The 27,041-nt window shown below is 36.2% G+C and overlaps 1 protein-coding gene across 11 annotated transcripts in view; it reads right to left on the reverse strand.

Moving 5' to 3' along the window:
* Positions 1 to 27,041, reverse strand: part of TTN (titin) — a 240,223-nt gene that overhangs the window by 63,965 nt on the left and 149,217 nt on the right. For all 11 annotated transcript variants that reach the window (XM_048953111.1, XM_048953110.1, XM_048953109.1 and 8 more), the window contains 56 exons: positions 26,211 to 26,334; positions 25,433 to 25,699; positions 25,193 to 25,290; positions 24,882 to 25,050; positions 24,521 to 24,787; positions 24,121 to 24,387; positions 23,756 to 24,034; positions 23,241 to 23,649; positions 23,010 to 23,134; positions 22,648 to 22,914; positions 21,854 to 22,123; positions 21,455 to 21,757; positions 21,025 to 21,327; positions 20,497 to 20,684; positions 20,293 to 20,407; positions 19,472 to 19,756; positions 19,055 to 19,206; positions 18,773 to 18,920; positions 18,386 to 18,563; positions 18,173 to 18,294; positions 17,791 to 18,078; positions 17,403 to 17,699; positions 17,106 to 17,292; positions 16,431 to 16,546; positions 16,036 to 16,335; positions 15,503 to 15,802; positions 15,305 to 15,410; positions 14,043 to 14,239; positions 13,636 to 13,941; positions 13,262 to 13,540; positions 12,523 to 12,822; positions 12,123 to 12,425; positions 11,655 to 12,029; positions 11,253 to 11,555; positions 10,558 to 10,857; positions 10,173 to 10,469; positions 9,789 to 10,073; positions 9,401 to 9,694; positions 8,201 to 8,500; positions 7,801 to 8,109; positions 7,518 to 7,708; positions 6,612 to 7,041; positions 5,785 to 6,093; positions 5,212 to 5,360; positions 5,090 to 5,122; positions 4,862 to 4,991; positions 4,461 to 4,760; positions 4,056 to 4,373; positions 3,664 to 3,960; positions 3,264 to 3,563; positions 2,286 to 2,600; positions 2,041 to 2,189; positions 1,179 to 1,329; positions 791 to 1,072; positions 397 to 699; positions 9 to 311 (listed from right to left, as the gene is read on the reverse strand). In XM_048953111.1, the coding sequence (XP_048809068.1) occupies positions 9 to 311; positions 397 to 699; positions 791 to 1,072; positions 1,179 to 1,329; positions 2,041 to 2,189; positions 2,286 to 2,600; positions 3,264 to 3,563; positions 3,664 to 3,960; positions 4,056 to 4,373; positions 4,461 to 4,760; positions 4,862 to 4,991; positions 5,090 to 5,122; positions 5,212 to 5,360; positions 5,785 to 6,093; positions 6,612 to 7,041; positions 7,518 to 7,708; positions 7,801 to 8,109; positions 8,201 to 8,500; positions 9,401 to 9,694; positions 9,789 to 10,073; positions 10,173 to 10,469; positions 10,558 to 10,857; positions 11,253 to 11,555; positions 11,655 to 12,029; positions 12,123 to 12,425; positions 12,523 to 12,822; positions 13,262 to 13,540; positions 13,636 to 13,941; positions 14,043 to 14,239; positions 15,305 to 15,410; positions 15,503 to 15,802; positions 16,036 to 16,335; positions 16,431 to 16,546; positions 17,106 to 17,292; positions 17,403 to 17,699; positions 17,791 to 18,078; positions 18,173 to 18,294; positions 18,386 to 18,563; positions 18,773 to 18,920; positions 19,055 to 19,206; positions 19,472 to 19,756; positions 20,293 to 20,407; positions 20,497 to 20,684; positions 21,025 to 21,327; positions 21,455 to 21,757; positions 21,854 to 22,123; positions 22,648 to 22,914; positions 23,010 to 23,134; positions 23,241 to 23,649; positions 23,756 to 24,034; positions 24,121 to 24,387; positions 24,521 to 24,787; positions 24,882 to 25,050; positions 25,193 to 25,290; positions 25,433 to 25,699; positions 26,211 to 26,334 (13,738 nt within the window). The remainder of the gene's footprint in view (positions 1 to 8; positions 312 to 396; positions 700 to 790; positions 1,073 to 1,178; positions 1,330 to 2,040; positions 2,190 to 2,285; positions 2,601 to 3,263; positions 3,564 to 3,663; positions 3,961 to 4,055; positions 4,374 to 4,460; positions 4,761 to 4,861; positions 4,992 to 5,089; positions 5,123 to 5,211; positions 5,361 to 5,784; positions 6,094 to 6,611; positions 7,042 to 7,517; positions 7,709 to 7,800; positions 8,110 to 8,200; positions 8,501 to 9,400; positions 9,695 to 9,788; positions 10,074 to 10,172; positions 10,470 to 10,557; positions 10,858 to 11,252; positions 11,556 to 11,654; positions 12,030 to 12,122; positions 12,426 to 12,522; positions 12,823 to 13,261; positions 13,541 to 13,635; positions 13,942 to 14,042; positions 14,240 to 15,304; positions 15,411 to 15,502; positions 15,803 to 16,035; positions 16,336 to 16,430; positions 16,547 to 17,105; positions 17,293 to 17,402; positions 17,700 to 17,790; positions 18,079 to 18,172; positions 18,295 to 18,385; positions 18,564 to 18,772; positions 18,921 to 19,054; positions 19,207 to 19,471; positions 19,757 to 20,292; positions 20,408 to 20,496; positions 20,685 to 21,024; positions 21,328 to 21,454; positions 21,758 to 21,853; positions 22,124 to 22,647; positions 22,915 to 23,009; positions 23,135 to 23,240; positions 23,650 to 23,755; positions 24,035 to 24,120; positions 24,388 to 24,520; positions 24,788 to 24,881; positions 25,051 to 25,192; positions 25,291 to 25,432; positions 25,700 to 26,210; positions 26,335 to 27,041) is intronic.

Consider the following 27,041-nt stretch of genomic DNA (forward strand, 5'->3'; position numbering starts at 1 on the left):
ATACATACCGATTTCATCCCTGCATGTGATTGGTTTTGTGCAAAATGATGGCTTGCCTTGCCCCACAATATTGCAAGCACTCACACGATATTCATAGGTGTCACCCTCTTTCAAGCCTTCTACAGTGTATTTCCTATCAAGCATTTTCTCCTTAGTAACTCTGTGGAATTTTTCTTTTCCAATGAGACGACTCTCCAGAACATACATGGTGATATCTGAGCCTCCATTATATTTTGGAGGATTCCAAGTTAATGTAACAGAGTTCTTCGTAACTGCTTTAACCTCCAGGTCTTCAGGACGGTCAGGAACAGCTGTGAACAAACACAAAAATATGTTAAATTCATTTTCCTGCAGATTCATCTCATGACAATAACTTACACCACATAATCAACTTACTTATTGGATCTCTAATGATAAGTTCTTTTGTTGTCTCTGTGAAAGGACCCATGCCAATAATATTCTCTGCTGCAATTCGGAAAAAGTAGGCACTCCCTTCAGTCAGTCCCTGAACAACAGCATTCTGTCTTGTAACTGTATAGCTTACTGGAGTCCAGGCTCTATGGTCAGATTCACGTTTTTCAATTATGTAGTTGGTAATAGGAGAACCACCATCATCTTCTGGAGTAAACCATGTCAATTTACAAGAGTCACTTGTTAGGTTCTCAGTAAGGAATGGCATGCCAACTGGGCCTGGCACATCTGAAATCAAAGAAAAAAACGGAGTATTTAAATATACATACTGAATGTTATGAAATTTAACTTCTTTACAAGGAATGAAATTGCTTTTTACCTAGCACATCAACAATAATGGTCTTCTTCCGCTCACCACCTGCATTTTTAGCAAGAAGAGTGTATATACCCTGGTGGCTCCGTTTGCAATTCTTGATGACTAAAGAAGAACTTATAGCTGTTTCTTCAATTTTAGCTTCTTCTGGTAAAGCTCGATCATCTCTGCTCCAACTCACTGTTGGAGCTGGTTTTCCTGATACATATGCTATGATCCGAATTACTCCTCCAGCATGAACAACAATTCTGTCCCTGACACTTGCATCCAAATTAATATCAGGAGCCACTGTGGGAGGTGAGAAGAAAAAAAAAAAAAAAAAAAAAAAATCAGTCTTTTTTTTTCTCATTTTGAATTAGAAATATTTAAAGAAGTAAATGAAAGTGATAAATACCAATTCTGTCCTTCATTTCAATAATGTCTGTGACTTCTCCAGGCTCTCCAATGCCAGCAGCATTCACTGCCCTTACTCTAAATTTATAAAAACACCCTTCTTTTAATCCTGCCACAACAAACTTGGTTCCTCTGATTTCTTTATCCTTTACCTGGAAAAAAATATAATAAAATCAACCAAAAAAAAAAAAAAAAAAATCAAGGTATCATCAATTTCTTTGTCATGCTTGAAATAAATCTTAAATGAGAAATTGTTTCACATTTACAAGTACAAGACATTATTGAGCATACAGTAATCTAGCTCATACAGGAGTTTTCAGAAAATGGGAGAAGTTATTTTTCTGAAGATTCACTTTTTTGATCATTTTAAAAGACAGAGACATTACAATGCTCTGTAGGTTCACAAGGATTACTTGTTTTGTTGGTCAAATAGGCTCATAAGTGACAGTGGTGCTAAAAAAAAAAGAAAAAAAGAAAAAAAAGAAAAAAAAATTGTTCTTTTATAAATCTAAATATGAATCCTGTTTACCCAGAAAAAATGCAGGAAATGTATGTACTACTTTAAATGCATCTCAGTATTTACATAGATACAAAAAATGGCCAAAATATTCTTTTTTAAAAAAAAAAAAAAAAAAAAGCAGGGGCCATATTAGTTGTAAATAATTTAACAGAGATTATGCCTGTGATAACCTGTTTTTCTCTTCTGTTCTTTTTTTTTTTTAAATCACAGATCACCAATCACATACATATTTTGTCCTATTTTTCAATATAGTTATAAAAAATCTAAAAGAAAAGACATACAGGCATACATATGAAAAGACATACAGAGGAAAAAAATCAGATTCTGTAGGATTTCCACCTACCTTTTCCCATTCTTCCTTTCCTTCCTCTTTATACTCAACAATGTACCCAGTGATCCTAGAGCCTCCATCCTTTAATGGTGGAGTCCACTCCAAGTCCACAGAAGATTTCGTCCAATCAGTAACTTTTGGAATAGGAGGGCCAGGTGGGGCTGAAAAAGATGATTACACAGTTACAGCATAACAATATATTCTGTGGTCCCATTTGAGTATTTTCAAATTCAAAAATGGCAAACAAAAATATTTACCAATAGGGTCTCTAGCAATTGCTGGATCAGACGGCATGCTTGGTGGTCCAACACCAGCTGCATTAATAGCCGATACACGAAATTGATATTCAGAACCTTCAATAAGACCAGTAACTTTGTATGAAACACCGAGTGCCATAGGTTTGATTGGGTCACGATTAATCCTGGTCCATCTCTTTCCAGTAGTTTCTTTGCGCTCCAACCAGTAACCAGTAATAGGAGAGCCACCATCATGTTCTGGTTCTTCCCAATTTACAGTCATAGAGTCACGTGTTATACTGCTAACTGTTGGTTTGTCACATGGTCCAGGAACAGCTGGGGAAAAAAATTACAGATAGCTTGTAAAAAATTGCTACAGGAAGATGGAGATACCTAGAGTACAAAACAGACCTATGTAGTCACGTGATTACAGTTGCAGCATGAGTTCCCTCATTCAGCTTACAATCCCTTTTCCCTTATGAATCCCATGATATACCATGAAACTACAGTAATGTATCTTTCACTCAAATAACAATGGTCAAGAATTAAGTTGCTTTTTTTTTTTTTTTTTCTTCCTGGATCATTACCTCGTTTCAACACCTAGCCCAATCCTGAATGTTTTAAAGATATTTTACACTTGATAAACATTACTTCTACATCACTATTGCTCAAATTTCTCTTTCAAAACTGAAGGCAGCAAATTCCTGATCTATAATATCAATAATGTCTCAAATGCAACAGAATGACCTAAATCTTGTAAGATAAAACCTTATTTGTAATTTACAGCTTAATAAATTCAGAGACTTTATTTCAATATATTTAACAGGGAAGTATTTTTAGATACCATACAACCCCTAACTACTACTGATAAAATTCTTCAAGCTACTCTAGAGAATTTACTTCAGTGGAGAAAAATAATAGTGGTATATAATCAGATGTCATTACACATATCAGTGTATGAAAATATTTGACATAATTTGAAAACAGATTTCCACTTACTGAAAAGGTTTCTTGCTGTTTCTGGTTCACTGTCCAAAGGTTCTCCAATACCATACTTATTTTGTGCCATAATGCGGAACACATACTCGTGGCCTTCCATCAACTTGGGAATAGTGAATAAACATTCCTTGGGCTCATTTGTAACTGGTACCCACGTTCTCCTATTTGCTTCTTTTTTCTCAATAACATAGTTTGTAATCTTAGAACCACCATCATCTAACGGAGGAAGCCACGATATTGTCATTTTGTCAGCCAAAATGGATTCAAACTTAATTGGGCCCACTGGAGGTCCAGGACGGCCTAAAATATAAATTTTTATTAAAGAAGAATTAATTCAAACGCTGTTCAAATCAAGTATCACATGTAACACACATGTAACATAAGAGTTCTTGATATTTACCCAGAACATTTAATCTCATCTCCTTTGAAGCAGTTCCCAAATTATTTACAGCTGTTATAGTATATAAACCTGTATCACTTCTGCGAGACTGCTGAATCAATAAAGTGCAAGAATCTTCACCAACAATCTTGTTGACATGTTGGTCATATGACACTGGCTTTTTGTCATCCGGTTTCTTTGGAGAAGCTTTTTCCCAAGTTAGTGCTGGGAAGGGTATGCCCTTTATCTTGGCCACAATGTTAACATCTGTTCCTTCTTCAACCTCCATAAATTCTTTGAGTTCAATAGATGGTGGGCCTACAATGAAATGTTGATAAAAGTTAGCATACAAAAATGCTTCATTCATGATTGTAGAGTAGAAATCATATTTATTGGTATTAGCCACTACTTACATGTTTGGTCTTTGACAACAAGTGGACCAACAGTAGCTGAAGGCCTGCTAGGACCTGCTATGTTTACAGCCTTGACTCTGAATTCATATTCACCACCTTCTATAAGATCCTCAACAGTAAACTTTGTTTCCTCCACATCACGTCTATTGCACTGTTTCCAAGTCTCTTTTACTTCTCCAGTACGATCCCAATGGAGACATTCAACATTATAATGAGTAACAGGAGCTCCACCATCATTCTTTGGAGGTTTCCACGTCAAGCTCACTGTGTTCTTGGTTACAAGGCCAATCTTCAATTTAATAGGTGGATCAGGAGGATCTTGAGAAAGGAAACAGAAACATAAATAAATTCACTGTACAGTATCATCTGGTTTCAATTAACTCTATTCATTTTGATTTCACTTACGGATTGGATCCCTGGCTGTGGTTCGTTGGATAGTTTCTGCAGGTGGGCCAACACCAAAACGGTTTTCTGCACGTACCCGGAAGAAATACTCTTGACCACATATGAGATCAGGCACAACAAAGGAAGTGCTTCCACAGTTTGCATTGACTTTTGTCCAGGCTTTCCCATCAATAGTTCTTTTTTCAATAACATATCCTCTGATTCTATCTCCGCCATCATCATCTGGCATCTTCCATGAAAGTTTGCAACTACCTCTTGTGATATCACTTACTTTTAGGTCTTTTGGTGGACCTGGGACATCTGTTGAAGTAAAAGCATAACGGAAACAATGTTACACAAGTATGTAGGAAAAAAAACCCCAAAATCTACCATCTGAACATTTCAGTGTATGTAAGCCATACCAAGAACATTGACTCTGATATGTGCTGTTTTTTGTCCTGCTTTGTTTTTTGCTGTAATACTGTATCGTCCCGAATGACTTCTGTTGCACTCAGGGATGATTATCACTGAACGTGTATCAGTTGCTTCCACCTGTAGATCATAGAAAGAAAGAAATGTATAGATCAACTTTAAATGTCTATGTTTGAAAAATTTTGCAATACTAAAGTTACAAAACTTGCTTGCTTTACCTGAGCTTCTTCAGGTACATTATGACCTCCCTCCTATAAATAAAGGGAATAAAGTAAATATGAAAGGGATGTACTTAAATGTCTAGAAATAGATTAAGAAAATTGTTTTTTCTTTTACTAACCTTTGCTGTTGTCTTTGCTTTTCCTTCAAATTCCCAAAATGATTTTGGAACTGGACGACCTTTGATAACAGCTGGGATTTTAATTGTTGTGCCAGCACGACAAGAGAGAAAATCCTGTGCTCCAATATCAAGGAAGATTTCTGGTTCCTCTGAAACAAAACAAAACAAAACAAAATTTTAAAAAAATTAGTTAATAATTTTTCAGAGCTGCCAAAAGTAAATTTCTGCCAGAACTAGACTAAATACAGAATGTATGTTTATTTGGAAAAGGTAGTGTGCGTAAAAAGTAAACTGGAAATTATACAAGTAAATCTGTTGTTGCAATTTCATCACAAAATACGAAGTACTTCTGGACTACGGTTGTGGGAACTTGTAAGTGTTCTCAGTAGATCATGCACTTACAAGCACTGTCATAACACTTTCCAAAAAGTCTCATAGTCTTTTATTACATTCCTGTTCAATTATTTGCTTGTTATTGATTCTGTTGACTGTTGCTTCATGTCCTGTTCAACTATTCACAGCAGTAGATAACATTTAGATATAAATACCTAAATGAGTTTCTACAACACTTACCTAAAATATCTTGGATAGGTATGTCAGATGTTGCAGGACTTGGTTCTGATTCTCCAGCAGCATTTACAGCTTTCACCCTGAATCGGTATTTTCTGAGCTCTTTCAAATTGGGAATAACACATTCGCAAGTGGGAAAGAGTTTGTCTCCTTCATTCACCTTTTTCCAGTCAGTACTACCTTCATCTTGCATTTCAACAATATATCCTTTTATTGGGCTACCACCATCCTTTTGTGGAGGCTTCCACGCAAGAGATACAGATGATTTGGTTTTGTCTTTGATCTCTGGACAAGATGGTGGGCCAGGCACAACTTGTAAAACAAGAGCAAGCAAATGCAAAAATTACCTGAGAGTTAGTACTTGTGTATAGTTTTCTTAAGAGTTTATAGAAGGATGCAAACATTTTCAGTGTTTTTCTGCCATACACAGAGCATATAATCCTAGAACATGCATAATAATTGCATATATTACATATATTACCAAGGAATTCTTTAGGTACATAGATAAACAATAAACATTGAACTCTGACAGTGAAGAAAAGTAATTATATAAAAATCTGATACTGAACTCAAACAAATATACTTGGCAATATTTGTGATGGCATAATCATAGTTATACGCTTATAAGTGAAAGGGTAATAGTTTAAATAAGCCAATTATTTAAAAACCAGGGAAAAATAGAAAATTAGGTAACTACTTTGCATCAACAACGTTGTTCTGGTTTAATGAAAACAAAGCATTTGATTAATTGCACTAAATTCAATGTTAACAGAAGTACCACATTGTATTGTGATACAGATCTTAAAAGTAGTCGCAAATTTTATACTTACATATAGGATCTGCTGCTAAAGCAGGATCTGATGGTTCACTGGGTGGGCCAATTCCAGCAAGATTTTCAGCCATAACTCTGAACTGATATTCAACACCTTCAGCCAAGCGAAGCACATTGTACTGTAAACCCTTTACTGACGGTTTCGTTACTGGAGCCCTATTAACTCGTGACCAGTAGACACCTCCCACCTCTCTCTTCTCCAACCAATAGCCAGTTATTGGGCTGCCACCATTGTCCAAAGGAGGCTCCCATGCCACCAGCATTGATGACCTAGTGTGCTCTAAAATTTTGGGCTTTCCAGGAGGTCCAGGAAGGCCATAGGGATCCTTAATCACAACCTTTTCTGAGAGGCATTCATCACTTATTCCATATTTGTTTACAGCCCGGACTCTAAATTGGTATTTTTCATTTGTTGCAAGATTCCACACCTGAAAAATAAGATTTTAGTCAGTATGTAGTTATTTTTCAGAATCAACTTATTTGTTATTATTCAGCGGTTTTTAGCTTTGTATTCTACCTCGGAATCTCACTGATATCATGACGTGTATGTAACTACATAGCTGCATGCAGTGCCCTAGGGATAGTCTTATTTCACGTGCACACAATCAAATGTAAATAAAAATGTCATCAGATTTTACTTTGCAGTTGGTAAAGCTACAAGTAATACTGGAAAATGGAAAAGAAGATGTCTTCTAAATTCACATGAGATTAAATAGTGAATGAGAACAATTTATTTTGTTTTGTCACATGAGGAAAATACACATAATATGTATATTCACAGTTGGGCAATGTACATTCAGTAATTATGCACTATAAATGGACCACTAGCACAGGTATCTACGCAAAAGGCAGTTTTTATTGCATGCTGTCATACAGAAGTATATCATAAAAATAATAAAATTACCCCATATCTTCTGTCCACAGCACTGTTGGAGACTTCTTCCCACTCTGACTTCTTCCTACTAGCATCACGTTTCTCAATAATGTAATGGGTAATTTCACTACCACCATTATCAAGAGGTGCATCCCATGTTAAATAGCATGATTCTGCTTTAATATCAGAAACAGCAAGGTTTCTTGGTGGAGAAGGACGATCTATATAAGAGTAAGAGAACATAGAACTGCATTAAGAAAAAGACAAAAGCATTCTAACTATCTACCATTTTATTGAAATGTCACATCCTTACCATACACTTCAACATGCACATTGCGAAACGCAGTGCCAAGACGATTGGTAGCTCTCACAGTGTAAGTGCCTTTATCATCTCTTGTGGCTGCAGGCAGGGTAAGTTCAGTTTTTGCCTCACTTCTTGATACTTCTTCTTTTGTTATCTTAAGTGCACTGGATGTTTGGTCAATTAAAACTTCATTCTTGTCCCATTCAATCTTTGGCATTGGCAGTCCAGTCACATCAGCAGGAATATTAACTGGCTCTCCTGCCTTCACTTTGATAGTATCTCCTCTCACAGCTAAGCGTAATGTTACAGTGGGAGGTACTGAAGAGCAGAAAAAGAATGAAGTTAGGAGTGAAACAGAAATTGCATTATTTTTAAGGTGTTTATATGGATTTCTTTAAACTAGATATACCTTCATCATCCTGTATAACTACATTGAGGGGCAATGATGGTTCACTCTCTCCAATCTCATTAACAGCTTTGACACGGAATTCATACATATGGAGTTCATCAAGTTTTTCAACGAGAAGAGATGTGGTTGGACAGAGCCTTGGGTTCACTCTTTCATAGTCTTTTGAATCATGCCTCCTCTTCTCGACAATATATCCTAAGATAGGACTACCACCGTCACTACGTGGAGGCTTCCAATCAAGTGTAATGGTTGACTTTGTCCTCTCTGTGTACATGAATCTCTCAGGTGCTGTTGGAGGACCTATTAACACAGATAAATCATAATGAAAAAAATATAAAATATAATGTCAGTTACTCTGAAAGTAATGCCTCCCATTTATTTCGATGGAAACTACAACAGATATAAAGAGCATAACATTATTTGATAGAGCAAATTCTCAGCTACAAAACACTTTTTTTTCCACAGTCATCACCATTAACTGCTTTTTTGACAGCTATGAACAAGAGCCTGCATGCTGTGCTTGTAAAAATGTGAATTAGAGGAGATAACACATTGCTTCACAGCTGCTGTGATGGCTGGTAGAAAAATACTGCCCATGCAGTCCAGTTTTTGTTGTGCTAACATCCATAAACATTTAGTGTCCATAAACATTCAGCAAGTGCAGATGAATGACAATGGCTATAATTTTTTCTGCAAGAAGGAATTCAGTCCCATACCTTTGCTTCATACGTACTTTGTCAGGTAGCATTTTATTTATTATTTTATCTCTGCTGCCATCTGTCACATGGCAACAAAATTTAACAGAATATTGATGGGAAGGCTCAACCTCCACTGCCATACCACCAACATCTGCCTCTGATGTCCAGGACCAACATAAAATAGGAGACATTACTTTTGGAGTAGCCATTGATATTTTAAATTGTATGACTACAGTAGCTAAAATAGCTGTGGCTTTTCAAAGTCATATCTTTCATATGCAAAATATTTGAATATGTATATGGATAGCAGAAAGTTTTTAATATATATAGATGAAATGGCAGCAATCAGTATCTCAGTAGATACCAGAATTTTATTACATAAAGAGACACAGTAATTCTACACTCTGTTTCAGAAATCTGAGCAAATAAATTGTGAAAGGCAGTCAAATTATCCTGACAGGGAGAAAGAAAAAAAACATAAATAAGTCATAAATTATCTTACCTAATGGATCAACTGCAAGAATTGGTCCTATTTCAACAGCTGGACCGGTACCAAACTTGTTCTTGGCACTGACACGAAATTTATATTCCTGCCCTTCAACTAGACCTGTAATATCACATTTAGATCTTTCTGTGTCGATAGCTAGTCTCCATGTATGCATTTTGGCATCTTTCCGTTCAACAATAAAGCCTATGATATCACTGCCTCCATCATCTTCAGGATCAGACCAGTTAAGCAAGCACATCTTTCTGTTTGTGACCACTGGCTTTAGGTCAAGTACTGGTCCAGGAACATCTGAAAAAAATAAAATCAAACAAGTAGGATAAAGCCCAAAGATTATTTCACCAAAAAAGATGCTAAGCTGATTTCAGAAAATATTTTTTCTTACCAAATACTTCTACTCTGGTCCCCGCTGATTTGGAACCACTACTGTTTGTTGCAGTAATTACATATCTTCCGTGGTCTTTTCTCAATGCATTCTTAATGGTTAATTCTGATTTTGTGCCAACATTTTCAATAACAACTCTATCTTTGTCCAATTCGCCTTCCTCCACAGTCCATACAATGGTGGGAGCAGGACGCCCTGTCACAGTAGCAGGAATTTTAATTGTTTGCCCAGCCATGATCTGAATGCCTGCTTTGACAGAAACATCCAGCTCAACAGTAGGAGGCTCTGAAGAAGAAAGAGAGATGTTTCATTAGTTCAAGGGAAAGATTCAAGTACAGCTTTTAGGCAGCTTGAAAATTTTTCAAAATATTATAATTGCCATACCTTGGGGTTCTGCAACAGTTACAGGTTCAGTTTCACCAGGTGGTCCTTCACCAGCTGCATTAAGTGCAGTAACACGAAGTTTATAGTCTGCACCTTCTCTGACTTCTTTCACAGTATACTGCCGGACCTTAATGGGTTTCTCTGTGCAACGAGACCATTCTTTTGTTCCCATTAATTGTTTGTATACATGGTAACCAGTGATATCTCCACCACCATTATACATAGGAGGTTCCCATTCTAACTCAATAGAAACTGAGGTTGTATCAGCAACCCTTGGAATGGGTGGACCAGGTGGCACTATAAAATAAGATACGTAAATCAAAATTAAAGGTTATGAATACTATTCTGTCACTAGTCTGCTAGCACATTTTGTTAAGCTACTTACTTATTGGGTCCTGTGCAGTTTTTGGATCTGATGGTGGACTGAATTTACCAGGACCAGCTGCATTTTCAGCACAAACTCTGAAGATATAGGTTAATCCTTCCAATAGTCCTTCAACTTTTAGTTCCAGAGCATTCACAAGATTCCTGTTGACTCGAGCCCAATGAGTGCCATTAATTTCACGTTTTTCAATCCAATATCCTATGATTGGGCTGCCATTGTCTTTCGGTTCATTCCATTTAACCAACATACTGTTGCTGGTAACATCTTCCACATTAGGCTTGTTAGGTGGATCTGGTGGAGCTAGAAGAAAAAGATTACAATTTTGTAATCATTGCTGTCTTATTCAGAATTTACTCAGAACTAAGAGAGAACAAAAATATGAGAAATTACTAATTTTAAGGAAGTCTTAATTTTCTTGCTCTTTTTGATTCCTAACTGTAACCAGTCATCAAACTTACAGGGGTTTTCTCTTTTGGTAAGAATACGACTGCTGTTCTTATTTCTTTACTATTGAAATTAGAATGCTTTTCGATATTTCCCTTTATATTCATGGTTTAAAAAAAATGCAATAAGTAATAATTGCATTGTCCAGTACTCTTCTGGGAAACTTTCACGTGGATGAAACTGAGTGTTCTAAGAGTCTGTAAATTAATAGCAGTTTTCAGAAAAGACTGTATTTCAAAATTAAAACTTACAGAAAGGATCTTTTGCTGTCATTGGTTTTGAAACGCATGGTGGCCCTGCTCCAACTCTATTTTCAGCAAATACACGGAAGAGATATTCTTTCTCTTCAATCAGTTTTGTTACATGGAATTGACAGTGCCTGAGTGTTGAGCTGATAGTAACCCAGCCTATTTCAGCTTTTGTGTTGTCTTTCTTTTCCAGTACATAGTTCAGGATTTCACTTCCACCATCATCAAGGGGAGGCTCCCACTTGCAAATGACAGAATTTTTCCTCATGTCTTCAAATACAAAGTTGACTGGAGGCCCAGGAGTATCTGTTAGTAAAGCAAGAAAAAATGATGAGTACTAATGTACTTCACTTCTCCCTTAGTGCTTTGAACAAGTAGCTGGTTACAAGTACATTCACTACATACCTAACACATTAACTTCACAGGACGCTTTTGCAACACCATGATCATTTTCCACTTTAATTGTAAATGTGCCATGGTCAGCTCTGATGGAGTCACGAATTGATAGCACAGACTCTCCTTTTTTATGGTTGTCAATACTCATACGTTCTGGCAGCGAAAGCTGAAAAGGTTCCTCTTCTTCAGTTACACCCTTCTTCTTCCTAGTATATGTGGTTACTCTCCTTTTGATTTCCTCTGGTCTGATAACTTCATCATTCCTCAGCCAAGTAATAGATGGATAAGGTGATCCTGAAATATGTGCCTCAAGTATGATCTCATCACCTTTCTTCACCTCAAGACCAGACTGCAGGTTTGCAGCAAGGAAGACTTTGGGAGCCTCTGTAATAACAATGACAAATGAAGAGTAGAATCCACCCACATGTTTGAGGGTGAATGGCAATTACAACAAACAATCAAATAAGCAATTCATACCAATGGGATCCACAGCTTTCACAAAAGGAGTAATCCGAGAAGGCTCACTAATACCAGCAGCATTCTCAGCACGAACACGAAATTGGTATTCCTTCCCTTCCTCAAGACCTTTCACTGGATAGGTTAATAGAGGTACCAGATATTCATTGCATCTTTCCCATACATCCTTGCCCTTAGCAAGCTTTTCTATTATGTAGCCCATAATCTTGCTTCCACCATCAAACAGTGGTGGTTTCCATGTAAGAGTTACTGATTCTGATGTTGGATTATGGGTCTCAAGGTCAACAGGAGGATCTGGAGGCTCTGTGAAACAACAGCAAAAGAGGTATTACATGAGTGAAGAACACGTGAAGATTTTAGTTAAAATTCAGCATGCTAGGTCACTTAGTAGTAGACTTACGTTTTGGATCTTCTGCAATAATTGGGTTTCTTAGTTCAAGATATTCACCTCCTCCAATTTTATTAACAGCTTTGACACGGAAGTAATATTCACTGTTTGGGATAAGATCTTTGACATGCCATGAGAGTTTATTTTCACCAGACATTACTGGGAGATATGTTCTACGACCAGCTTCTCTGCGTTCCAGAACATAATGCAGAATAGGAGTACCACCATCAAAGTCTGGAGGTTCCCAGGTTACCTTACAAGAATTCTTAGTTATTTCGCTTGCCTTAATGTCTTTACACTGTCCAGGTGGACCTGTAATTATAATAAAGTTATTTAATGTAACAATTAACTAAATAGAAGGGAAATGTATTCCTACAAATATGAAATGATACTGCATTTCATTGCTTTAAAGAAGGCAGACCAAACCCACAAATGCTGGCTACAAAGCATATATAGGAACTCATATTCCTAAAGATGAAAAAAAAAATCTTAATTTTCATAAGCTTTTCAAAATTTATATGATGATTATTCATAGTAATTGGACTTTATGCAGCCACAGACTAGTAATATCAATTTAGAATAAAGTGTATTTTTGGTTAGATTTTGTTATATTAATGCAATAAAGGCAATTTACAGAGCGTCTGAGTTGAAGTGATAAATCCACATGGCAAAAAAGGGATTTTCTAGTACTTCCATCAGTTAGTGGGCTCAGAGACAGGCATCTCTCCCAGAATGAAAGATGTCTAGTTACCAATGACTTTGACGTTGACAGAGCCAGTTGTTGATGCCAGTTTGTTTTCCAGTGTAATTGTATAAATGCCAGCATCAGCATGAACACTCTCTATGACTTCAAGCAATGCAGAAGTGTAGTCACTCTTCATCGTTGTTCTGTCACCAGCTTTTAACTCTTTGCCATCTTTGTGCCATGTGATTGTTGGGGATGGAACAGCTCTGAAGGGTACAGGGATACTTAATTTCTGTCCTTTAACAACAACAATATCACGAGTTTTTAGATCAATGGTTGGATTACCTGTAAAAATAAATTTAATATTATAAATGTACTGAACACTAAAGACTTTTTCAGTTATCAGTTATGTAGATTTCAGAAAGAAAATCTATTCTTACAGTCCGGGTCCTTGGTAACAACTTTTTCTGAGACGTCTGATGGCTCACTGGCTCCAACAGCATTGACTGCTCTGACTCTCAGCACATATTCCTTGTCTGGAACAACACCTTCCTCCACTTTGCATTTTAGATCTTTTATTGGACGAGAATTGATTCGCATCCATTTTTCTGTTCCTGCTTCACACAACTCAACGTTGTACCCAATAATAGGACTTCCACCATTCTTCTCTGGTGGCTTCCATGCAATGCAAATATGATTTCGACCTGCATCTGTGACATGTAAATCCTGAGGAGGTGAAGGAGGGCCTGTAAAAATAAAAAGGATGTGTTATTTTTCACTCAATTATCTGTTCTAGCCAACACACTGCTTCCATAGTCCATATGCTGTATGTTATAATACTACTTACTTGTTGGATCTTCAATATGAATGAGATCAGTTGGTTCACTGGGATGACCACAGCCAGCTTCATTTTCTGCACGAACCTGGAACTGTACATCTATACCTTCGATGACATCAGTCACTCTGAAATTGCAATCTGGACCAGCTGTCTTGCCAGCTTTTACCCAGCGGGTGGCTAGTTTTTCCTTCTTTTCAATAACATATCTGAATAAACAGGAACAAATAGTATCAGGAATGTCAAATATGAACATTTCAGATTTCCTGCTCATTAAAATAGTGTGAGATTTGAATGGTTTAGCCAATGGAAAAATAAAGGTAGTCAATGGTGACAGACTAAGCATAATTTCACATATCAGCAACATAATCCTAATAGCCTTAGTAGCTATTAGGCTAATGGGGTTGCTGCTGATGACAGAGTAAATCTGTTCTTGGGTTTTGTAGAGCTGCAGAGGTGAAAAACTCCCATGCTATATTTATATATTTGCTAATTCAGACAGCAGTGGATAAGTTCTATTGAAAATGTCTGTAGATATTATCTCTGAATACTTCAGTTATCTGAATTCTGTTTACAATAATCTATGGGATGGTAAGAAAGATTAAATGATTTATGTTCCTTCAAGCAGATCTTTGTAGTTGTCTGTTTAGGATATGTTTACTGTGAATGGGAAGAAGAGGAAGAGTGAAAATATATAGAGAAAAATCTAACTGCTACTCAAGGTAAATTTCAGAGAAGAGATACTTGAGAAACTAAAGAAAAGGAGAATTTAGAAGAAATCAAAAGGAGGAAAATAGTCTGAGAAATGGAATAAAGAGAAAAAACAAAGATGATGCTTTGTACCAGCTCAACATATGTAGTTTTACTAAGAAACTCAGGCAGAAGAAAAATGTTAACAGTTGTGTTGAAAAATGTAACAGGAAAAGTAGCTAGAGCTCCACCTAGAGCTGGAGACTATGTCTGCATTAAAGCTTAATTTTGTATATACAACTCAATTTCATCTCATTTAATTAGATCCTGCCCCCCCTTTTTTTTTTGTGAGGATGTTTACACACATTAATTGTTTATGCACATTAGATCATTTCTATTTGTATAATTTCCACTTTTAAAATTAAACTTGTACTTGCTGCAACCATAAAGTTGCTTGTCACATAAATTCACCTCTTCTTCATATAAAATATGTCCATTTAAAATTTAAAAATGTTGACAGAAGCGTCTTCATTTATGGAAAAATAATCCACAGAAAACGCTACACAATCATAAAATGAGCTTACCTTTGAATTGGTCTGCCACCATCATTCTTAGGTGGTTCCCATTTCAAATCAACATGACCTTTTGTCACTTCAACTACTGTAAGAGCATATGGAGGCCCAGGGGTTGCTAAACAAAATACATACACAAATTAGTAAAAAAGGAATCCATGAGAAGTCAGCTATTCCATTAATCACTCCGAAAGCAAATCTCAAACTTACTGAAAGTATCTTTAGCAAGCACTGAATCTTCAATTTCACAGTAGTCACTTTGCCCAATGGCATTTTCAGCAGCCACACGGAAGACATACAATGAGCCTTCAGTCAGCGGGCTCACTGTGTACTTGGTATCTTTCACTGTTGTATCTACAGTCTGCCAGCCTTTTCTCCTTACGTCTCTCTTTTCAACAATGTAGTTGGTAATTGGGGAGCCCCCATCTTTTTCTGGCACTGTCCATTTAAGATCTGCTGTGTTTTTAGTAATATTAATAACCTCAAGCCATCGAGGAGGAGAAGGAGGAACTGTAAAATAATAATAAAAGGAAAAGCAGGTTACTATCTTGCCCAGCAAAGATCCTGGAAGATAGAGAATAATACTGAAACTATGAAAACTTCTTAGATCAACAAGGGTAGATTTTAATATTTAGTGTGTCTGGAAACGTTCACTTGCTGCCTACAGAGATAGGCAGACATGAGGCTTTTTAAGAAAGACTGAGTGTACTTGCAGAAACAGCACATTCTGAAACAATACTTACACAGCCTCTCCTTGCACAGCACAGGGTCACTGGGTTCACTAGGCTCACTCTCTCCAGCCTTGTTCACAGCTCTTACACGGAATGAATATTCTTGTTTCTCCATAAGTCCTTTGAGAAAGTGTTCAGTTGTGGGCACTCCTTCAGCCACTCTCACCCATTCATCTGTTCCAGTCTTTAACAGTTCAATGACGTAAGACTCAATCTTTGCCCCTCCATCGTGTTCTGGCTTTGTCCAGTTCAGAAATAATGACGTTTTGCCAACATCTTTCACTGTTGGCTTTCCAGGGGGCCATGGTGGATCTAGACAAGAGTTCAATATTAATTAAATTATTGAAAAAAAAGACCTAAAAACTTGTTTTTGTTAAATTAGAACATTCAAGATATGTTTATTATACCAATTGGGTCTTTCACTAAGATTGGCTCTGTTTCCTTGCTTGGTTTTCCAGGTCCTGCAAGATTCTCTGCCAAGACACGGAACTTGTATTTCTTCTTATTTGTAAGACCTTTAACTCTGGAAATCAAAATTAAGTTTGATTAAAACAATCCACATGTTAACTCTTACCTAAAACAATATTTTCTATATTCTTTATAATTTACTTAGAAAATCTGAAAATAACCAAGTTACAGCTAATGATGCTATATGAAACAATGAGAATAGGCATACTGCCAACAGCAAAATGGTGTGCTGAGATGTAGAGATAGATGTATTGAGAGTAATTTCACATTTCTGTTTGTAGTATGACTTTTAGCTAATGCAAATGTCAGGTTTAAAAAAGGGATGTTGGCAAATTGATGCAGAAAATGGCTTTGTTTGTTATTTTTGAATGTCTTATAAGTAATCACAAAGCACAGATGTTAGTAAGCATAATAGAAAAAAAGAAAAAAATAAGCAACAATTCAGTTTTCTGTAAAGACATACTTCTTCACCAGATAAAGTATGTAACTGGATATTAGTTGAATCTAAACTTACAGAAGCAGGGAAAAAAGAACAGTCATGAAGTAACATTTGTTTAAAAGGCTACTTTTAAATTTTTACATCTCAGTTTCAGCCTAAAGTGACTATATCTTACTTGAATGTTGTATCTTTCACTGGCATTTTATTGCATTTTATCCATTTATCCTGCTCAGGATCGTATCTCTCAACCCAGTAGCCAGTAATGGGGCTGCCACCATCTTCATCTGGTTCATTCCATGTTAGGGTCACTGAATCTTTGGTAACCTCTATAGGCTTGAGACCTGTTGGAGGGCCTGGTGGTTCTGTATAAATTAATAAATGAAAAAAGCAAAACAAAAAAACACCGTTACACATGCATTTTCATAGCTGTTAAAATTCAACATTTTCAAAATTTAATATTTAATTCACTTACCAAAGGAATATTTTGCAATGATGGGGTTACACTGTACTGGCTCCCCAATACCATACATGTTCTCAGCACTGACTCGGAACACATATTCCTTATGAGGAGTTAAATTGGTAGCTCTGAATGAAGTGTCCTTGATAGTTGATGACAATTTATGCCATATTTCACTGTCTGTAGCTCTTTTCTCAAGGACATAGTTAGTAATTTTAGAACCTCCATCATCTCGGGGAGGATTCCATGTCAGAAGGCAGGATTCATTAGTGATTTCTGATACATCAAATGCAGCTGGTGGACCAGGTTTATCTGTAGGAGATAGGATGAAAACGTTAATCTTCTGCTTGCATATCTCAATACATTACTCATGCTTTTAATAATAAAAAAAAAATGTGCATACCAAGAACATTAACTTCAACAACAGCTGTAGCACGTCCACTGGAATTTACAGCTTCTATAATGTAGGTTCCACTGTCACTCCTCTTGCTGTCTGTAATAGTGACTGTAGAATGACCAGGTTTCGTTTCAATAGTGATTCTATCATCAGGTCTCAGTATTTTTTCGGCCTTGGTCCAAGTAATTCGGGGCTCAGGCTTTCCAGTTATTTTGGCCGGCAGCTCAATTTTAGTTCCAGCTTTCACAGTGAGTCCAGCGAGCAGTTTCACATCTAAGAAAATTTCTGGAGCCTCTGATTTAGGAGACAATTGAAACATTGTTATAGAAACAATATTTCAGAGACTAGTAAAAATGAGGTGGCTATTGTAATTGATAGAAGTAATTACCTTTCGCATCAATGGCCTGAATATCATCTGTTGGCTTGCTTGGCTTGCTTGCTCCTATTCTGTTCAAAGCCTTAACCCGATATGCATACCACTCTCCTTCCTTAAGTTTTGTTACTTCCATTCTGTTTGTTAAAAAAAAAAATACAGATTTTTAAAGAGGCTCGGATGGTACAGTTAGTTAAAAGGTTGTAATTATAGCGTGAAATTACTTACTTTGTTTCAATAACAGGCTCCCCACATATCTCCCACTTATCTGTGCCACGTTGTGATTTTTCTACCAGATAGCCCTTAATGCGAGCACCACCATCATATTTGGGAGGTTCCCATGTTAGGAAGATTCCTTTTGAAGTTGGATTTCTCCATTTAACATTCTCAGGTGGATCGGGCACCGCTATTAAAAATTAAATACATACGGTATCTTAGAAAACAATCTAAGGAACTGTTTTTTTGTTCATTTGGTTTTTGGTTGTTTGTTTTTTTTTTAGTTGGTTTAATATTTTTATTTATTTATTATTTTTAACATATTGTTGAAAGAAAAATCAGCAAGATTTTCAAAGACAGTCACCAAGAAAATGAGCAAGTCTAAAAAAATTGACTCACTTGCTGGTGCTGACATATTTATGGGTTCATCAATATATGCAGGCTCTCCTGGGCCACACTTATTGCGTGCAGAAACTCTAAATAAATATTCTTTCCCTTGGATGAGGTCAGGTACAGAGAACTCTTGGTCCACGACATGGTCCATAACCTAAAGTGAAGGAAGAATCCATTGTGCTTCTAAAATCTATTTCCAAAGAGTTATTACAAAATTATGACAAAATTCAGCAGCTCATGTGGAAACAATATAGCAAATACAAAAGGAATGATAAAGAATGAACATACCTTGATCCATGTTTTCCGGCTTACTTCACGTTTTTCAATTATATAGTCAATAACTGGACTTCCACCATCATCTTCTGGAGGTTCCCATGACAGCTGTACTGTACTCCTGCTTACGTCTACAACTTTAAGTTCTTTTGGAGCACCTGGGCGAGCTGGAAATCACAATCATTTTATTATTTTCTAATCAGACGTTGTCAGATGATCTTTATTTTATCTATCTGCCAAAAAACTTGCTGTACTCAGTTATTCTTCCTAAAATAGTAAACAGCTGGCTGTTGAAGATAAAAAAAAAGCTTTTGGGGGGTTTAATTTCTAATTTGTAGTTATGTTTTAATACTCTTGGCTTACTGAAAGTTATGTGATTTTACTGTATTAATCTAATAATGTTAATATTAGAATATATACATGTCCACTTACCAATGACGTTAACATTGATTTCTCCTGAAACAGATGATACAGGGTTTTCTAATGTTAAGGTATAAATTCCCTTGTCTGGACGTTCGCTTGGAGTAATTACAAGTTCTGCAAAGGCAGCAGTGGTCTTCATTGTTACACGATCACCTTCTTCTAAGACTTGCTCACCAAAAGACCATGTGGCAGTTGGAATAGGGTAGCCAGTGATAGGAACATGGATCTTTATTGGCTCTGGAACAATAACTTCTAGTCCATCTTTAAATGCACTTAGGTCCATTGTAGGTCCAACTGAAAAAATGGAAAATGAATTTCATTAAATATTTTCAAATGTTCTGAAAATGACTAATGATAGCTGTTTTGAAAGGGTGATTCTGAGTGCATCTGAGCCAACAGGTTGTAGCTGTCTAGGCCTAGTTGTAGCTTATGAATTCCTCCCTTTCCCAGCTAAAAATCTGTTAGAAATATGTGATATTTTAGAATTAATAGATAAGAAATCTAACCTATTCTTTAAAGTAAGAACTTCATGATTTCTTTTGTGTATTCACTGACTTTCTCTCCCTCAGATATCTCCCATCTTCCACATATCTAGGTCAGGAGACAAAAGGTCACGTCTTACTCTCCAGGCAACCTAACAGGTCTCTACCTAATACAGCTAATTATTGGTTGGATTCTTAACGAAGAGAAATAATCCAGAATCTCATAGGACTAAAGCTTTTTCTGCTATTTAGAATCACAGAAGAAACACATACATCCGAGCCACAAGATGAACTTCAGCTGTGCATCTTTTCTAATTAATTATCTTCGATAAACAGCACATAGCTTACCAGAAGGATCGTCTGCAGTTAATGGTCCAATAGCCTCAGCTGGATCAGACACCCCAGCTGCATTTTCTGCTGAGACTCTGTAGTAATAGCTAGACCCTGCTTTCAATCCAGTCACCTAAAAAGCACAAATAATTTTTAGTAACTCATTAAAAATTAACTATACATTTTTTTTGTAGTACTTTGCTGATGAGCCAAGCATCTCACCTTAAAAGTAAGCGCTGGTACTAGTTTTGGGTTACAGCGGATCCATTTGTCTGTTCCTTCTTCTCTCCTTTCAATAATATATCCTAAGATTGGACTTCCTCCATCTTCGAGTGGAGGCTCCCATGTGAGCTGCACTGATGTTTTTGTTTGATCTGAATGATCAAGGTTAATGGGAGGACTTGGTCTCTCTGAAAATAATTTGAGAGAAACACATCTTGGCAACTTGGTAAAGGAGTATAGTTCAGCATATCAGTTGTCTGTACCTTAAAGTACTATTTTTGAAGTTGCATTCCTTCTATTTTTTAAATAAAGTTTGTCTCATAAGTTCAGATAAAAAATATTGGCAGTTCTTACTGCGCCAAATGCTTGTAAGATATTTCTGAAATGTTTAAACATCAAAATTAGGAAAAGCCTAGCTGAATATGTTATTTTTCAGTACACACATTTCTCTAATTGCTTCTTGGAACATTCCAGTACACGTAATATTTAAATAAGCAAATGCAATCATAGTAGCGCTGGCATGCTTACCAATTGGGTCCATAATCTTCACTGCACGTGTAGGATGACTTGGTTTGCCAACTCCAACTACATTTTGAGCTCTAACTCTGAAGAAATATTCTTCATTTTCCACAACATCAGTCAGGACAGCTGACAGTTCATCAGCTCCAGTGGTCATAGTTGGCTCCCATTTGATGGAACCTCTGTTACGCAGTTCAATAACATAGCCAGTAATTGGAGATCCTCCATCATACTCAGGAACTTCCCAGGTAAGCGTAGCACCAGACCTATTCACATCAGTAACTTCTACATTTTGAGGAGGACCAGGAACATCTGCATTTCATTTTATGGAGAAAAAGAAAAAACAAGGTTGTTTCTCTATCTATTGTTACAGTAAGTAATGTTTTGTTTTTCTTTCATGCTGTCATCAAACACCAAATTTTTCATAACTTCTGCTCACCAAATTTGCTTTTAGCTTCCACAGGTCTCTCTGTTTCTACTGGTTCACCAGTACCCACTCGGTTCCGTGCGCTTACACGGAAGAGGTACTCAACACCTCCTTTCTGAAGTCCAGTAACAGTGTATTCACAATTTTCAGCATGATCAGTGGCCACAATCCAAGTCTTACGCTTGATATCACGCCTTTCAACAACATAGCCAATGATTTTACTTCCACCATCACTTTCTGGTTCTTGCCAGGCAAGGCCAACTTCACCATCATAAGTTTCAGTGACTTCCAAGTTTCTAACTGGCCCTGGAACATCTAACAAATATATAACAATAATTTAGGTGATTGCATCTTTTTATTTTATTTGGCTTAACTAAATGTAAGTAAAAATTTAATAATAGGAGCACTTACCAATGACCTTTACATTGATGAAAGCTTCTGCCTGTCCATGTTTGTTTCGAAGTACAACCTTGTACCTTCCTTTATCTGATTTCTTTGCTTCATAAATTTTGAAGGTAGTACAGTCAGTTGTTGTATCAACAGTTGTTGTTGGTAGACTTTCCTCCTCTTTCAACCATTCAGCTTCTGCTCTTGGGTAGGCATCATATGGAACAGTCATAGTTAAAGGCTTCCCAACATCAACCACTAGGTTTTGATCACCAGTCTTGATTCTAGGTGCAGCTAAGGAATATCAATGTGACAAATGAGTACTTCCATATTAAAAGAATAATGTGTGGTAAGCAAAGAAGTAGAAGCAAAGGAGTAGAAAAACAAAAGGAGCCGTTACGTGAATTCTAAACAAGTCTCTTTATGTATTCATTACATTGCTCCAGAGAGCAAGAAAATCGGCCCTCCTATAAAGTCAGGGAAGAGGGAGCTGCTTTTTGAGCATTAATTTAATGTAATTTACTGGTCTGAAGTTGAACAAATGAAGCCATAACTCATGTAACTAAAATGATCATCTCAAATAATTTTTGCTTTTCACATCTGCAGTGACCAAATGAAATGGTTCTGTCTTCTGTAAACCTCAATTCTTGCTCTTTACTGTAGACAATGAAAAGTGTCCTCTAATTTCCTCAACAGCATATGCCTAATTGCATATTCTTTTTAATGCAACTCTTTTAAAGAAGAAAAACAAAATTTAGTTGAAGACTTATTTCACTCATCTTACATTTTATAAAAAAAGTATGAAACAGACAACTTACCAGCTAATTCAAGTTTAGCTCTTGCTTCCTTATCTTTAGCAATAAATCTGTATTCTCCTTGGTCACGAGGCTTTATCTCGCACACCTGCAGCCTATGGACTTTTCCTTCACTCATCATTTGATGTTTGTCACCTTGGATGATAATCATGTTGTTTCTCAGCCACTTGACTTCCACACCATCTTTGTTTAGTTCAGCCATAAAGATCACATCTGCACCAGGAGCTTCATAAACATCTTGTGGTGGTCGAATAATCTCCACAGGGATTTCTGAAATGAATGTCAATTCATTTGGGGTTATTTGTCTATCATTTCTACTATCACTAAATAATGAAGAAATTAATCCTACTTAATTTTACAAGTACCTTCGACAAAAAGTCTTGCCCTAGATTTTCTGTCATCCACTCCACAGGAATATTCACATTCATCATCTAGTCTACAGTCTTTTATGATTAATCTGTGAAGATTTCCATCCTTTTCAAACTGATATCTTTATGGGAGAGAAAATAAGTAAGCAGTATTTTAATTTCCAGATAAAGACAGAAAGTAAAGTGAATACAAATAACATATGTACAAGCATAATAAAACATGCGTACTTTTTGCCTTCTTTGATTTCTCTGCCATTTCTGTACCATTTTACACTAGCTTTCTCCTTGGTAAGCTGGCAGGTAAAGACAGCATCATCAAATTCAGTGACGGTCTGGTCCTGGAGATGTTCAATGAAATCTGCTGGTGCTTCTGTGATGAGAAGTTCTGCAACAGATTTGTCTTGTCCAGCAGTTACAGTGTATTCACCTTCATCTTTAAAGCCACAGTCTTTAATGATGAGTGAGTGTTTGTATTTATCAATTTTATACAGAACACGCTTGTCAAAGGTGATCTCTTCACCATTCTTTGTCCATTTGAGAGTTGCATTAAGACGATTGACTTTGCACCAGAATGTGACAGTTTTCTTTTCCATGGTCTCAATGTCTTCAAGGGGTTCAACAATTCTAAGATCCTCCTCTATTAAGAATTAAAAAAAAAAAAAAAACAACATGATTAATTTACATCCTGTGAAATCAAAACAATGGTCATTGAATAGCTGTAATATAGTGAAAGTTTTTTTTACCTAATACTGTTAAGGCAGCAGAGCTCTCGGCATGTTCCCCTCTGTGGTTTGACAGTGAGATACTGTATGTTGCTTGATCTTTCAACTGTGTATCCCTGATTCGGAGAGTATAAACTAAATCCTTCTGGACAATAATATATTTTGCACTATCAAATATTGCCTCGCCATTTTTGTACCACTTCTCTTTGGCACCCTCTTTATTTACTTCACAGTTGAAGATAATTTCTTGACCCTCATTAACTTCTTGGTCCTTAAGGGGAGTTACAATCCTGAGTTTTTCTGAAATTGAAAAAATGGAAGAAGTAATAAATCATGTTGTACAAAAAAATGCAATAAAATATTCACAATGATAAAACAAAACTTACCAATCACTGTCAGGCGTGCTGTAGCTTTAGCTTCACCAACCTTGACAGTGTACTTTCCTGCATCTCCTATAATGGAGTCTTTAACCACAAGTGTCCTCTTTTTGCCATCTGAAATGATGTCATACTTATCACCAGGTTCCAGGACTGTGTCACCCCACAGCCATTGTACTGTAATTGCCTCTTTGGATACTGAACAGGCAAATTCAGCTTTGTCTCCTTCAAGAACTTCAAGATTTTGTGGTCTGGTAAGAAATTCTGCAGCAAGTTCTATAAATAAATAAATACATAAATAAATAAATAAACAAATTTGTAGATATCTATCTTTATATTTGTATTTGTATAAATGTATTGATCTAATTGATCTCTTTTTTCAGAACAGAGACAAAAAAGTAACTCTTACCATGTACAGTAAGTTTTCCTGTTGTACTAGAGCTTGGTAGTTTGCAAGTATATTTGCCAGCATCCTCAGGATGAGCATTACGTATGACAAGAATTCTCTTTCGGCCATCAGAAATGTATTCAAATCTACCACCATCAGGCACCTCCTCATCTCCTTTAAACCAAGTAACTTCAGCATTAGGCTTTGAGACTTCACAGATCAACCTTACAGTCTCATTTTCATTTACTTCAAGATCATGAAGATGTTTTGTGAAAACAGCTTCTTCCTCTGCAAAAAAGAATTTGGAAAACCAAATAAGATCTTACATCAAAACAACATTTTTTCTTCTTTACAGATGAAATTATGAAAATGATGCATTTACCTATCACTGTAAGTAGGCCAGAAGTTCTAGCTGTTTTGGCTTCACAGGCATATTCAGCTTCATCATCAAAGAGACATTTACTAATAACAAGAATGCGTTCTGCCCCTTTGGAAATTATATCATACTTCTTGCCTTTTCTAATTTCAATGCCATCCTTGAACCACTTCACCTGTTTTAAAACAAATTGACATGGTTACTAAAATTAACATGCTCAGCACAGATTTCAGCTGTGTGTTCTTTTGCAACAATTTTAAGTAAAAGCTCTAGTTGAAGGAACTACTGAAATTAAAAAAAATGAAAATATTATTGACCTTGACACCTGGCCGAGAAATTTCACATTCAAACCGAGCAGACTCTTTTTCTTTAACTTCAAGATCAGTTAGTGGCCTCAGGAACTCAACACGAAGAGCTACAAAAAAAGCACAGTATTTTTAGTAGAGGAAAAGCCCAGATAAAGCAAAATAAATTACTGAAATGTATATTATGATTTATTGCTTATCATAGTACTAGTGTCTATACACTTATTCCATAGAAAATTATAATCTACTTACGTTCAACATTGAGAAAACATGATGTCTTAAAATCTTTGGCATCACAGGTATATGTTTTTGCATCATCCAGTGTGCAGCCATGGATAATGAGTTTTCTGACTCTGCCTTCAGAAATGATATCATACTTCTTTGTTTTATGAACTTCTTCTCCATTTTTAAACCATTTCACTTTTGCATTTTCCCTGGAAACTTCACACTCCAGTACTGCAGTGGCCTCCTCTTCGACAGTCTGATCCTCAAGTGGTTTAGTAAATTCAACTGGGGGTTCTGAAAGTAGACAGATTTTTGGTAGAAAAGATCTAAATCACATCTGGCCTTCTGCTAGTACAGAACTGTTCCATTCTGCTCAGTTTTTTTTTTTTTTTTAATTGAACAATCAACAGCACTCTTGAACTTCTCTGCTGAAGGTTTTTTTTTCATAGTTTTCCAGATACTTGAAAGACTAAAAGCAAGTCTTAACTAGATATGGTATTGGTGTGTCATACTGAGGCCACTTGAACGTTCAAATCTGCAGTGAAGCTGTAGAAACCCTGAAGAACTGATTGATCTCCCACATCTGTCATATTTTCGCTATTTCGCTATTTCATCATTTTCTCAACTCTTCCATGAAACATCAAGATTTTAAAGGGGTATTTTTAGTAAGGAAATTTATTTACCATTCTAACGTATATATGAGCCTTCTAATTTGATATATGGTGTATGCTGACATCCTTTTGTGGGGTGAAACATGAATGGTCTGTTAACACTGGCTATGGTATAATCAAAATGACTGACTTACCTTTCACAAAAAGATTTGCTTGAGTTCTGAAATCTTTTGCAGTCAGTGACACTTCTCCGGCATCTGTTAACTTGACATCTCTAAGAATAAGTGTGTGAACTCTCCCTTCAGCACGTGTGACAACCTTATAAAGTACATAAAAAAATACTTTTGTAAGTATCTACAACAAAGATTTGAGGAACACTTAATGAAATAGCTTTTTTTTTTTTCCTATTGTCTACAGATTTTTTTTGTTTCCTTCTAAATGAAGCTCAGATAATTTCCTTATACATATGATAAATATAGCTCAAAATAAAAATCTTCTGAGGATTTTGAGGATCATTTCTGTTTTGTCTTTTCACTTACAAAAATCTGAACTTTTATGTTTATGCTTATGCTATCACTTCTGTCTACATCTGAAGTAAAAAACTGTACAGAAATATAAAGCAGCTTGGTCTCCCCCCACACACACACTCTTTTTCAAGTGCTAGTTTGACTTTCTATTATTAAATTTCGTAGAAAATTTTGCCTGAAAAAAATATCACTGTTCATTTACAGTTGAAAATTCTTGGTAATCATGCATTTTCATTAGCTACCTCTACATAAACTTTCCTTCACAAATTTCAGCTGAAGAAAAATGACAGTTTTAAGTAGATATGCAAGCTGAATAAAAATCTAGAATTTTCTCAAGTAATTGAAAGGATCATTTAAAAATATTAAGTTTGTGATAACTTGCCAGGCAGTAATAAATACCAAGCCATAGCAGTGATTAATAGTTTTCCACATTTTTATTTCTAAACTCAGAAGTGATCACTTTGGTTTACTAAATGTCCCATCTGTTGAGTTTCAATT

Source organism: Lagopus muta, chromosome 8, assembly GCF_023343835.1.
Source record: "Lagopus muta isolate bLagMut1 chromosome 8, bLagMut1 primary, whole genome shotgun sequence".
In the NCBI taxonomy this organism is placed as follows: Eukaryota; Metazoa; Chordata; class Aves; order Galliformes; family Phasianidae; genus Lagopus; species Lagopus muta.